General features: G+C 48.2%; 1 protein-coding gene across 1 annotated transcript in view; it reads left to right on the top strand.

Moving 5' to 3' along the window:
* LOC146358171 (unconventional myosin-X-like) overlaps positions 1 to 13,545 on the top strand; it is a 71,988-nt gene that overhangs the window by 54,928 nt on the left and 3,515 nt on the right. The window contains exons 26-33 of the mRNA XM_084804542.1: positions 1,285 to 1,442; positions 4,348 to 4,471; positions 6,323 to 6,620; positions 7,544 to 7,751; positions 8,068 to 8,204; positions 9,233 to 9,356; positions 9,797 to 10,246; positions 12,199 to 12,390. Coding sequence (XP_084660668.1) covers positions 1,285 to 1,442; positions 4,348 to 4,471; positions 6,323 to 6,620; positions 7,544 to 7,751; positions 8,068 to 8,204; positions 9,233 to 9,356; positions 9,797 to 10,246; positions 12,199 to 12,390 — 1,691 coding nt within the window. The remainder of the gene's footprint in view (positions 1 to 1,284; positions 1,443 to 4,347; positions 4,472 to 6,322; positions 6,621 to 7,543; positions 7,752 to 8,067; positions 8,205 to 9,232; positions 9,357 to 9,796; positions 10,247 to 12,198; positions 12,391 to 13,545) is intronic.

Genomic DNA, 13,545 nt, shown 5'->3' with positions numbered 1-13,545 from the left:
GCAAACACTAAGTGGTGTAGTGGTATAGTGGAATTGCACAAATACACCAGAGTGTCATACCACCATTCAAGGAAATACCAGACTTTCCTCTTAGGAAAAAAACATGCTGTAATGGTTGCAAAGCACAGGAGGGGCCCTGGAGTATAACAGTGTCATGTAAAGCACCCGCAAACTACAGTGAGGAATCAGAAGTGCACAATGAACACCTTGTGTAGAAAGGCTCTCTGAGTCCTTCTCTGGCACCTCTGAAAGGCCCTGGAACGTTCGTTTGCATTCATTACCATTTTGCTGCACACTTATAAATGTATGGAATATCACTTTGTATATTTATAATAGGACACAAGGAGGACGAGCTCTGGGGAGGTCTCCATCCTTTACATGCAGAGCACACATTTTGCCCCCAAGGGCCACATGTGGCAGTGGGTGGGTGGTCAGAGGCTGCATGCAAGTGTCTGTGGCTGGAAATGGCTATATGGGTGCATCCTAGGCTCTCACATACTCACACGTAAATTCCTTCACACTCGTTCACTCACACAGAAACTCATTCACATACTTCCCTCATTCATACACTTACCTTTCATTCAGCTTTCCACCCACATTGGGTGGGGAAGAAGAGGCTTCTCTTTATCCTAGCCTAGCATGGAAGGAACGTGAGCTGCTAGGGCAGGAGCACTCTGCACTGTTTCTCCATCAACATCCTACTTTCTGTCCTTGCTAGACTGGGAGAAAAAGAAGCTTCTCTTTTCCCACCCAGTATGGAACCTGCGCTTGATCAAAGTGAAGTTTGGGAGATGCCGCACTCCGTCTTCCAAGGCTCCTGCAGCCACCCTGATAATGCAGGGGAACGGCGGGAGTTGGGTTGCAAAATTGCCAGTGAGGGGAGCTTTGGGGGTACTCAGCATGCCACTGGAGAGAACATGAGGGTTGCAAGTAAGCCATAGGTTGCCCATATGCAATGTCCAGGGTTCCAGGTTCAGTCCTCAGCATCTCCAGTTAAAAGAATCTACTACTCCAAGGGCCAAACCAATGAGAGGTGCACAAAAGGGTATGGATGGCTTTGTGTAAGCCTCTTTGCTGTGTCTTAAGGTTGCTGGCCCTGCTAGTTTAGACCACTCTGCAGCTCCGCCATGTGATGAGCAGTTGATAGAGCTTAGTGTTCATTGCTGCTAGGTTCTGGCCTTTGTCATCTCCTACCTTTCTCCTTCACTGCTTCAGTTGTTATTTCCTTTCTCTGAAATGGACTGTAGCATCATTTTCATTGCCTGCTTCTGTTTGTGCCGGCAGGCTACTGGAACATCACTGTGCATGGCAGAAAGCACTCGTACCGCCTCTACACCAAGCTGTTGAATGAAGCCATGCGCTGGGCCTCTGCCATCCAGGGAGTTATTGACAGCAAGGTTCCCATTGAAACACCTACGCAGCAACTTATTCGTGACATCAGGGTAGGTGCCTCTATGTCTTAAACCCAAATGAGTGTGAACTCTAGCCAGAGTCTAAGCAAGGCTGAAGAAAAGGCCTGGGATCATATAACTGAAGCCATGTATTTGGCCGACTTTGATATATGAACTGAGACACAGGGTCCAGGCCAGTCTCCTGAAGAAACACCACAAATCCACTCTTTAGGGTGTGCAAAAACTTCTTTACAGAAACCTGTGTGCTCTTGCTTGACTCGTATCCCCATCAGAGATATGAGAATAGTTCCAGAGAATAAGTACTGGGATCCCCTTACGGTACACTCACAGATGTAAGTCTTCTAGGCCAAATGAGCCTGTCTTTCTCCCTTAGTTCACAGCCTTTTAGGATTTGCAGATGCGCACGTACCGAGTTATGTGAACTTCTCTTCAAGCACATGCACCCCCTGAGGTATCCCCTGTGTGGGCACCCCATGTAACTTCTCTGTGTGCAAATATCTAGAATCTAACCCTTACTGTGAGTGGAGCATCTAACTTGCTGGCTCACCTATTTAAGAAAATAAGGATGGGTAGGAAACTGATATTTTCAGAAGCAGAGGTTTCCCTTGGCTCTTTGCTTTATTGCCTGCTTGTCTTCTAGGTATGCGATAGTGCACACATTGGAATTATCAGACGCAGGCATGTAGCATTTTCTATACACAGAGGACAGGCTCTGTCAATCCTAGGTGCACGTGTCTGGATTCTTCACCCCAGACCTGCAAGTTGCATCTGCTCTGGCAGAATCCCTCCCTCAGAGGAATGTGCATTAAGGCACCCTTCATATGTGCAGGATAGTCCAAAGGTTGTGCACACTTTTGCCAGGGTGTGTGTGTCATAACTCAGTAGCAGAGCACATGCTTCGCATACAGAAGATGCCTGGCCAAATCCCTGGCATCTCTAGTGAGAGAAAGGAACTCTGGTATTGGGCCAGGGAAGGTCTGAGATGGAAACGGTTGGAGAGTAGCTGCCAGTCAGAATAAACGGCACCAGCCTGTGTGATAGAAAATAGCTGCAGAATATACATGCAAAGAAAGCTCACACCTCTCCTCAGCCAATGAAGCTGTCACAGCTGAAGTATCTATCTGGGCCCCCAAGACAGACAGAGAAGCCATTCCTAGGGCCACAAGTTTCTCCATGCTGGTAGCACACTTTCCCCCTTGGAGAGACACCAAAGCACAAAGCCCATGGACTGGATCTTATAAGCTTTTCTGCTAGATGCCCACCTCCAGCTCATGAGCTGACAGGCAGCGCCTCTCTCCCTTATGAGGAGCAAACAGGCCAGCACACACACCTTCAGGAGAATCATAGAATCATAGAATAGTAGGGTTGGAAGGGGCCTACAAGGCCACCGAGTCCAACCCCCTGCTCAGTGCAGGAATCCAAGTCAGAGCATCCCTGACAGATGGCTGTCCAGCCTCATCTTGAATGCCTCCAGCGTGGGAGAGCCCACCACCTCCCTAGGGAATTGGTTCCATTGTCGTATTGCTCTAACAGTCAGGAAGTTTTTCCTGATGTTCAGCTGGAATCTGGCTTCCTGTAACTTGAGCCCATTGTTCCGTGTCCTGCACTCTGGGATGATCGAGAAGAGATCCTGGCCTCCCTCTCTGTGACAACCTTTCAAGTACTTGAAGAGCGCTATCTCTCCCCTCAGTCTTCTCTTCTCAAGGCTAAACATGCCCAGTTCTTTCAATCTCTCTTCATAGGGCTTTGTTTCCAGTCCCCTGATCATCTTTGTTGCCCTCCTGTGAACCCTCTCCAGTTTGTCTGCATCCTTCTTAAACTGTGGTGCCCAGAACTGGACACAGTACTCCAGATGAGGCCTAACCAGTGCTAAGTAGAGGGGAACTAGTACTTCTTCTCCCCAAAGGTGCTTGGAGCATTGAAGGTGGGAAATGAATTGCCCCTTCTCTGAGACTAGGGCCTCAACATTCCAGCTCCTGGGAAGGGGGAGCCTCCTAGCTCTTCTGTGAGAATCAAGGCATGCCGCCTTCATCGCTTTCACTTCATGAGATAATTGGGCAAAGGCTTAGCGATGTAAAATTGTTGATATATGGAGCTGCACTTGCTTGGAACCAATTAAAACCTGGTTTAAAAGGCCTGCTTGCTTAACCATGAAGCTGCCAGTTAAGCCAGTTTACACAGGTCTACGCTGGTACACACCAGCGTATAGGAACTCTGTGAAGCCCACTTTTTTGCTCACTAACCAACTCAGTACATGTGTCCGCATCGTTGGAACTCGCTACGAAGCACCTCTGGTGTGTGACGTTTGGACAACCCTGCACATCAGGAGTGGGGCACTTATGGCCCTCCATGTGTTGTTGGACTCTAACTCCCATGGCCCCCATCGGCATAACCAGTGGTTGGGGGTGATAAGAGCTGCAGTCCAATAACACCTGGAGGGCCACAGCTCCCTCCACCCCTGCTGTACGGGGAAACAGACAGGGACACATACGCACCTTGCACATGCTACACCCAGCTGTGCCTTCAGGCCGTTGGCTTATCTTACACCTGAGGCAGTAGAAAGTTGTTTTCTGTTGTGGAGCAAAAGAACAAGTCCACAGAAGAGTGCAGAGATACATTTATTCAACAGAGAACACAACCTATTCTGCTGCAAGATGGAATGCTATGGCAAAAGGGCTACAGTTGGCCTAAGACAAGTTGAATGTTTTGTTGAATACATTTTATCTCTGGGTCCTCCTCTGGAGCTTCCTTTGGCTGGATCACATCACCATTCTGCAGCATAAAATAACTGAGTCTTGAGCCAAGGGTCCTGTTATCTTACTTCTTCTGTAACTAAACGGGAGCCTGCTGTCTAATACTGGAAATTAAATGTGTGGAGGAAAAGTGCGAGGCCCTTCTAAGGAAACATCTGTCTTTCTTCTCTTCCTTCCTTCAGGAAAACAGCATGAACTCTGAAGTGGTAGAACAGACCTACCGGAGGAATCCCATCCTGAGATATACCCAGCACCCCTTGCACTCCCCGCTGCTACCACTGCCCTACGGGGACATTGGAGTCAATTGTAAGTGACTGTGGTTTTGACGTTTGGGAAGTCAGAAGGCGGCACAAAAGGAACAAATCTACTTATCCAAGCCTCTTGCCTGGAAGAAGGGTGTACAGATTAACAAACGCAATCCTGTACATGTCTATTTGGAAGCAAGTTCCACTGACTTCAATGGCACTTACACCCTAGTAAGTGTGCATAGGACAAGGAAACCTCACTGAACTCAGTGGAACCTACTTCAGAGTAAACATGTGTAGGATTGCATTGTACATCAGGGCTATTATTAGGCTGACTCCATCTGGACTTTTGTATTTATTAGCAGTGTCAAAAGAATACTCAAGAATACAAGAAAAAAAATAAAAGCATATCATACTACATAGAGAGAAGCTGCCATAAATTACATTGCTGATTCAGAAACTCAACCTTTTTCTTTAAGTATGTACTTTCATGGCTCAGATTGTCCTTGTCTAACTTTCACACTAAGGTTGAATCAGGTACCTTTACAGATGTAAAGAGAAGGCAGATTATCCTGCAATAAATCCTTCCTCCTGCGACACTGTTCTAGGAGAGAATGTGCTGATGCCGTTCTTTCATGGGACTGCAGCTATTGAGTAGAGAGTTCTTTACTGAGAGGCCCAGAGGGACACTCATGTGATTTTTCTGAAATTAAGTTTGGAACTCTGTAAAACTGACAAGTAGTTCAGACCTTTCACCCTCGCAGTTGCCCCAAGTTTGCATTTATTTTACTTCTTTTGCCATTGATGTGACCACTCACAAAATTCTTATGAGCAATAAAAGTGCTTGAGGTATATTAAGAGATATGTCAGTGCAAAGTGCTGAGCCTCGTGTGGCGCAGAGTGGTAGGCGGCAGTATTGCAACTGAAACTCTCCCCACGACCTGAGTTCGATCCCAGCAGAAGCTGGGTCCCAGGTAGCCGGCTCAGGTTGACTCAGCCTTCCATCCTTCCAAGGTCGATAAAATGAGTACCCAGCTTGCTGGGGGAAAGGTAGTCACGACTGGGGAAGGCAATGGCAAACCACCCTGCTACAGTCTGCCATGAAAATGCCAGCAAAAGCGGCATCCCTCTAGGAATCAGCAATGTTTTGTGCTTGCACAGGAGGAACCTTTCCTTTCCAGTGCAAAGTGCTAAGTTAATGGGTGGGGGGCAGGGGGAACCTTGTAGCTCTGAATACTCGGTGCTGGATTTTGAGTCTCACTTTGGTCTTAAAGCTACCACAGCCTCCAAATGCCCTAAGCAACACTGTACGACTACAGAGGATTAAGAAGGAGATAATGCACTTGCTTGGTGAAGTGGACTTCTCTAGCATGTATACAAAGAATTACGCATGAGGAAAGGGATTCCCATAGTGTAACCATGTCCTCTGGGGGGAGTTGAATTGGAACTGGTCCATTATTTTCCATCAAATTCTCTTTTGAGTCACCTTTGAACAGTGATCATAAATTGTCAGATGGGTCTCCTTTCTCCTCTGAGTAATGAACATGGACAGGTTTTTTTTCAGTATGGCTACTGTCTATTGATGGAGTTCAGTGACACGTTGGGTGTTGCTTTCTCTTTCTTGAGACCAGGGGCATATACCACATTTACCAGAGGATGTTTCTCTAGACCACTTGGAACACCTTCAGTTACTGAAGGTTATTATGTTGCCTCTTTCCCCAAATGGTGGGTACACCCCTGCATGGATCAGGATGGCTTTCCCCAAAGATTAGGGCACAACAGTAAACGTACGAGTTGCTAAGTTTGGGCTCTCGTTCCACCAGTTTGCTTCTTGGGCTTGCCAGTTAGGAGCTTGAGGAGATGCTGACTGTCCTCTCCCTGTCTTGTTTTTGTGCCTTCTCTCTCCCTACAGTGCAGCAAGAGAAGGGCTACAGCAGCCTCCAGGATGAAGCCATGAAGATCTTTAACTCCCTGCAGGAGATTGAGACGGTGTCAGATCCCATCCCCATTATCCAGGGCATCCTGCAGACCTGCCATGACCTCAGGGCCCTCCGTGACGAGGTGTATTGTCAGCTAATCAAGCAGACCAACCACGTGCCGCAGCCCAACAGCCCTGGAAACCTTCACCATTGGCAACTGATGACCTGCATGAGTTGCACCTTCCTGCCCAGCAGGGGAATCCTGCGTTACCTTAAGTTCCATCTCAGAAGGTAACAGCCCGTTCTACAGGAATATCTGTGCAAATGTGGTTACCTCACTATTTATGGCTCCAAATCATTTATGAATAAGTTAAATAGCTCTAATCACCAGGTACTTGGAGAAACCCAAACACCCGCCCCGACTTACTCCCTTGCTCTGTGAAAACTCCAGTACTGCTTGTGGCAGCCTTCCCCAACCTGCTGCCCTTCCGGATGTGTTAGACTACAACTCCCATCATCTCCAACCAGCATGGTGGGGAGAGTAGTCCAAGATATCTGGAGGGCGCCAAGTTTGGGAAGGCTGGTTTTGCCTTTCAGTACACTGCTTATCCTGTTGGCTTCTGCTAAGCAAAGGTGCTTGGATTCTCCTGAAGTTTTAAATCAGGAGTGTTGAACCTCATTCAGCCTGAGGGCCAAATTCCATTTTGGAGGAGATCTTGGGGGGCGTATTCCAGTGGTGGGAGGGGCTGAAGGCAAAATACCAGCTTATTTTAGTTTAAAGCTCTTATCGCCAGCAACTAAGCCTTAGGAGAGGTACTTCGATCTTCTAGAATGGGAAGCTGGGAAGCCACCCCCAAATTATTGGTTGCGGGAAAGGGGAGTGACTACCTGGGGAACCCTGGAGAGCTGGATTGGAATTCCAGGTAGGTCGGATTTGGCTCAAGGTTCTGCAGCCGTGTTTTAAATGAAAGTGTAAATATTGGTTCTGGAGCCAAGAAACTGTGAAGTCCCTCTGAGGAGAGATGTCCAAATTAGCATAATGGATTTGAAACAAGGTGGTACACCGTCCTCTTAGGCAGACAGTGGCCCATGGCTTCTGAATGGACTTAGCCTCTCCCCTGCTCTGTTCAAATGGCATGGGGTTCTGGATCAAAGCTGGCTTTGCAGCACACAGAAGAAGAATAACTTCTTTCCCCCTTTCCCCCTCCAACCAGAGTAAAAGACCTCTTCTTGGGCACAGAAATAGACTGGTATTCCCAGTTCATCAGCGATTCGCTCAAGAGAACCAAGAGCAGGGAGTTTGTCCCCTCCCAGGAAGAAATACAGGCCCTCATCACCCGGGAGGAAATGACCACCACAGTCTACTGCCATGGAGGGGGTTCCTGCCAAATCACTATCAATTCTCATACAAGTTCAGGAGAGGTAAGAGCAAGAGCAGCACTGGCAAGGCAAGGCTGCCTAGGAACTCTTTTTGTCAACTTTTCCTTCATTGCCATGTCCAGGTAAGAGGAAAAGGAGGAATTTTGCTTGCTTCCAATGACCTCTGCTGGTGGCAGCACTGGAAATCGAGGGAATCTCTCCCTCTGTCGTCCATGGCCTATGCTGGCTGATAGCGCCTGGAGCCCGGTGTCAAGTGCGGGTTCCTTGTCCAGCCTGTCTGCAGCCAATGTGACTTCTTACAGCCTGATCCACTGCTGAACGGTAATTGAGCAACACAGTCTCTCTCTTCCCCACGTAGGTGGTAGAGAAGCTGATCCGAGGATTGGCCATGGAAGACAGCCGGAACATGTTTGCCCTCTTTGAGCGCAACAAGCATGTAGACAAGGCCATCGAGAGCCGGGTGATCGTAGCTGACATTTTGGCCAAGTTTGAGAGGTAGGTGTTTTCACAGGAATAATCCTCATATGTAGCCCTGGGGTAGCTGGCACTACCTCACTGAGAGTGCCTTGAAGCTTTGCAAGTGTGCAGACATGGCATAGCTGTCTGTGGCATCATAATTACTAAGTTGAAGTTGTCCAGGTCCCTAGGCCAAGCCATCCCCTCAGCGTTCATTTTCTGTTACTCTTGCTAAGAAGCCCATGTCACATTTGGGCTTCTACCACACAGGGTTATTGAGTATCTCTGTGAAGGACCATATTCCACTCATGAATTTGTCCTGGAAAATGGGGTGCGGGGTGTGTCTTTTAGCCAGTTTTGCCTCTTGGCCTCCTTAGCGCTGGGCTGCCTGCTGTCCCCACCATGGGGATGCCACTGAAAATGGAATCCTCTTGTTGAAATGTCCCCTTCCTGGCCGTGATGTCTGAGGCTACTTGCCACATAGCACAGCATCAACACAATGTACATTTTCCTACCTCTGCTCTGTGTCACTGACTGCTGCATGCAGAGATGAGTAAAATATGTTGACAAAGTATGACGTGGCGAGTCCTCTTGGGACCAGGGTGGGTGACCATTCAGCCCAGACCTCCATGGGCTGAATGGTGTCAGGAGATGGTGCCACGCCCCTGATGTCATTTGGCTCCTGGCCAATGTGTCTGGCGCATTGCTCAGGACCCTTCTTCACTGCTGCACATCTGCTGCCCACATTGGGCTCAGCTGGGGATGCGTCACCCATACAACACCTTTCACCATTATCTCCAATTTGTGATCAGAGATAACAGTGGGGACTTAGAGGCCAAGCCCTCCCTCTGGAGGAATCCATGAAGGCTCTGTGGACCGGATGGGGAACCTCCATGGACTGGATTAGGCTTGCAGGCTGGAGGTTCCCCTCCCATGTCCTAGATGCTATGACAGAGAGCTGCAGGGACGCTGTTTTCAGTGACATCCCTGTGACAGGTGCAATGTGTAGCCCAGCTCTTCTTGATCCACAGTCAGGGTTGTCACCAGATTCTTCACCATTTTTTTAGACTTGCTGGGTCCATGGAAGAGGAGGAAGATGGCCACTGGCAGCTGTACTTTAAACTCTATTGCTTCTTGGATGTTGAAAACGTTCCCAAGGAGGGAGTAGAATTTGCTTTCATGTTTGAGCAGGTAAGTCCTCTGTGGGAGGGATTAAGCGGGCATGGGGTGGGTGGCTGGATGGGTCACGCTGGGGTGAGGAGAATTTGCCTGCAATGGCGTGTTGCTAAGAGGAAACTGGGTTTGCCCATCTTGACTGAGAGGACAACATGCAGAGGGTACCATGTATTGTAATTCCAAAGGGATGATCATATCGGTCTGATGCAGCAAAATCAGTCTTGTGGCACCTCAAGGGGAGACAAAGCTTATGCCACAATACATTTGTTAGCCTTTTATCATATGTGGCTGCAAGCTCACATCTCGCACATAGCCTCTGTCCTGTACATGGAATGACAGGGGATGCTATTGTGGGGCAGGTGCCTTTGTAGCTCGACCACAAACGAGGCAGTAGTGTCCAGACCTAGGCACCCATGATTAAGGCCGTGAGTAATCGTTATTTTTGACATTCATAGGCTCATGAAAGTCTCATTGATGGCCATTTCCCAGGCCCAGAGGAGACGCTGCAGCACTTGGCAGCCCTGAGGCTGCAGTACCTTTATGGGGACTATTCCAGAATCTCCTGGTCCCTTGACAGCATCTACCCAGTGAACAGGCTGAAGTCCAAAATCCTGCAGGCGATGAAGAGCAGTGGCCCCAGCAGCCATGCGCTGGAGAGGAGGCGGACCAGCTTCCTGGAAGGCACTCTGAAGCGCAGCTTCAAGGCGGGCTCCGTGAAGAAGCAAAAGGTGGAAGAGGAGCAGATGATGGAGATGTGGGTGAAAGAGGAGCTGTCGGCGGCTCGGGCCAGCGTGGCGGAAAAGTGGAGCAAGCTGCAGGGGCTGCTCCAGCAGCAGGCCATGGTGGCGTATATGGCCATCATGAAGGAATGGTCGGGCTACGGCTCCACTCTTTTTGATGTTGAGGTGAGAGATGTGCTAGTTTTGCCTCTTGGCCTTAGGTACTTAAACATACCTAGCTTTCTTTGTGCTGCGGTCGCAGCACTGGTATTATTCTTTCCCAGGATGGTCAAAGAGCTTTATGTATATCAGCGACTACTTGTCCTGATGGCGACATGCTACCTCCAGTATCGGAGGCAGCACACCTATGTACACCAACTGGTGAAGAACATGGGCGGGAGGGTGCTGTTGTAGCCATGTGCTGCTTGTGAACAGAATGCTGGACTAGATGGACCCTTGCTCCGATCCAGCATTATGGATACAACTTATGATCTCACTTGTCCTTACAAGAACCTTCTAATACGGTTCCATTTTATTATCCCCCTATTACAGATTGGGGTTGGCGGGGAAACTAGGACTCAAGTTGATCAGTGACTTGCTAAAGAGCCAGTGCGGTGTAGCAGTTAAGCACCAGATTAGAACTGGAGAGAGATGGGTTCTAATTCTCACTCAGCCACAGAGTTTGCTGGGTGACCTTGCGCCAGTCACGCACACTTACAGCCTGACCTGCCTTACAGTATTGTTGGGAGGATAAAATAGGAAGGGGGGGGGGAACCACACACACTGCCATGCCCAGTGGAAACACAGGCTATAAATGAATAAATATAGGCTATTCAGTATGTTCATGGTTAAGCTGAGATTTTAACCAGGGACTTCCTGGCTCATGACTCCTCCTTTTGCAGTGCAATTCTATACATGACTACTCAGATGTAAGTCCCACTGAGTTCAGTGGGGCTTCCTCTCAGGTAAGGATTACAGCCTCAATCACTATGTAATACTAGCTCTTAGTGTATAACCTTTGGGATCAGCCTACTTTCCCAGCACCGCAGAGTTCTTCAAGCTCCTAGCTGGATGACAGAATCTCTCTTCTGGGAAAGTGGGGAGTGTCTCTTTGCTGACTAATGCTGTGTCTCTCTCCACACTGGAGTGCAGTTCCCACAGCCAGGAACTACACAACACGCAGAGCCCATGCACCTTTTAGCCAAGGAGCTTTTGCTTGTGCCAGATGGGACTCTGAATGACCCTTCTGTGCTATAGGCCTGCCCTTTCTATATGTGGTGGGAGGCCTTTCGAGAAAGATGTTTCACCTCCCTTCCACCCCCACCCCTAGCGCCCAATGCTTGAGCTCCTTTTTTAATTGTCTCCATGCTCAAGCACAGTGACATAACTGTAAAAATGCTACTTGGAGATGCCCAGCAGAAGGTGCAGGACAGCCTGGATGAATACCAATTGGAAGGAATGGAAGGGAATTTAGTGCTAATGCATCACATCTCCCCTGCATAGTTTCATCTGTAGAACAAGAGTTTGCTCTTTTTTTAGGAAGCTAGAAGGGCAAGAGCCCCAGGCTTGGCAATTCTCACTGAAGGGTGGCATAGAATTTTTTCTAAATACATAAAATACATTTGCTTATTTGTGATATTTATATGCCCCCATATAACAAAAGGTTCTCAGGGCGGCTCACAAAATAAAACAGGCTAGAAACAACAAATACAACAACAACAATCTCAAATGCCCAGGAGAAATGGTTTTCCTGGTGCCAAAAATATAATAATGTCGGTGCCAGTCAAGCCTCCTTAGGGAGGGCATTTCATAAACTGAGAAGCCCCCCCCCTCTTGTAGCCCCCCAACTTCATTTGGCAGGGGCACCCAGAGGAGTCCCTCCAAAGGCCTAATAAACCCCTCTGGTCAGTTTTTTATGTTTGGGGTTTATTTAACAACACTCTTTAACTGATGTTTTAGAAAACATTTGTTCATTATCCAGGAAGTTTTTTTTAATGGAAAAAGAAGGAAAGGCTTTGGATGGAAGAAAGAAGCTTCCCCATCCACTTGCTTTCAGTCTTTGGCTCAAATGTCCAGTGCATGATTTTCCCAGTTGTGCTTTCCCTGTTTGCTTAACCCTTCTCGTTTCTTTCCTGCAGTGTAAGGAAGGTGGCTTTCCAAATGACCTCTGGCTCAGTGTCAGCACAGAGAATGTGTCCGTGTACAAGCGAGGGGACCCCAAGCCCCTAGAAACTTTCCAGTATGAGCACATTGTTTTCTTTGGGGCTCCCCAGCCCAATACCTTCAAGCTGACAGTGGACGAGAGAGAGATGTACTTTGAAACCCCCCAGGTATGGTTCATGGAACTCTGTTAGGCTACAGAAAATGCATTAGAAGTGACTTCCAGGACTACTGTGCAGAGGCAGGTTTGGCTGGGTAAAATGCGTAAGGTTTGTTTGGCTTGGGCATTCAATTTTAAGGGCTACAGGCTAGAACAGGGGTAGGCAACCTTTTTGTACCATGAGCACATTTGGCAATTTGAGAAACTGTCCTGGGCACCACCACAAAATAACCGCCTTGGGCGGTGTGGCAAAGGACATGTAACCCGCCCAAAAGACAGAGTACAGGGCAGAGGTGGGGTCTGAGTCCCAATTCTAAGTTAAACAATTCTTTTGAACCCAGAGTTTTCAGCATCAGCAGAAACCTATTTCACAACAATGCCAGCTGTCAGTAAGAAAACGTGCTGATTTTGAAAATATATAGTGGAAGGGGTAGGGCACCTCAGTCGGGGGAGGTGCGTTTGTGCCCACGGGTGCCAGGTTGCCTACCACTTGGCCAGAAGGTACTGCAAGCGCCATTTCTTTGCAGGCAAGTCATGGCAGTTCTGTTTTTCCACCCGGGCTCGTTCGCTATAACTTGTGATCTGGGTGTAAAGGTAAGGGGAGGCTGTGAATATGGAAAGTTCTTCCTCTAGCCTAAAAAACTCAGTAGCACTTACAGGGTTCCCCAGTTGGTCTCCTATGCAGGTGTTAAGCCCAAATTTGCTTAGCTTCAGAGAAGGAACTTCATTAAGGCTGGAATCCTACACCCGCTTACCTAGAAGTAAGTAGGACTTACATTTGAGTAGACATGCATAGGATTGTGCTGTAAAGGGCCTTCAGGCTATGATCTGGGCTTACTTTACAAACAGCGTGTGCTTTCAGCTCTGTTTTTCCCTGCCGTCACTCAGCCTTTGCTTTGTGATGGGGTAAATACATTTCTTCCTGCTATTCACTGTGCGTAATACAAGATAATAGCTGGCCCTGATAGTGATGGGCGAATGCCTTCCTATGCCATGGAGGTCACCTGTTTCTACTGCATCCTTTACTTCATCATCTCATTTGCCTCTGCTCATGTCATGATGTCCATCAAAGTCATTAATATTCACCAATGTTGTGTCCTAATTTGCATACTGAATCCTCCACAACCTTCCTCCACTGCTTTTTGCCTTTTCATGCCTTTGTACC

This window comes from Heloderma suspectum, chromosome 1, assembly GCF_057233095.1.
Source record: "Heloderma suspectum isolate Gila_16-S chromosome 1, 16-S_ref, whole genome shotgun sequence".
In the NCBI taxonomy this organism is placed as follows: domain Eukaryota; kingdom Metazoa; phylum Chordata; class Lepidosauria; order Squamata; family Helodermatidae; genus Heloderma; species Heloderma suspectum.
The sequence above is the reverse complement of the archived record's forward strand: the minus strand, read 5'-3'. Positions and strand labels throughout refer to the sequence as shown.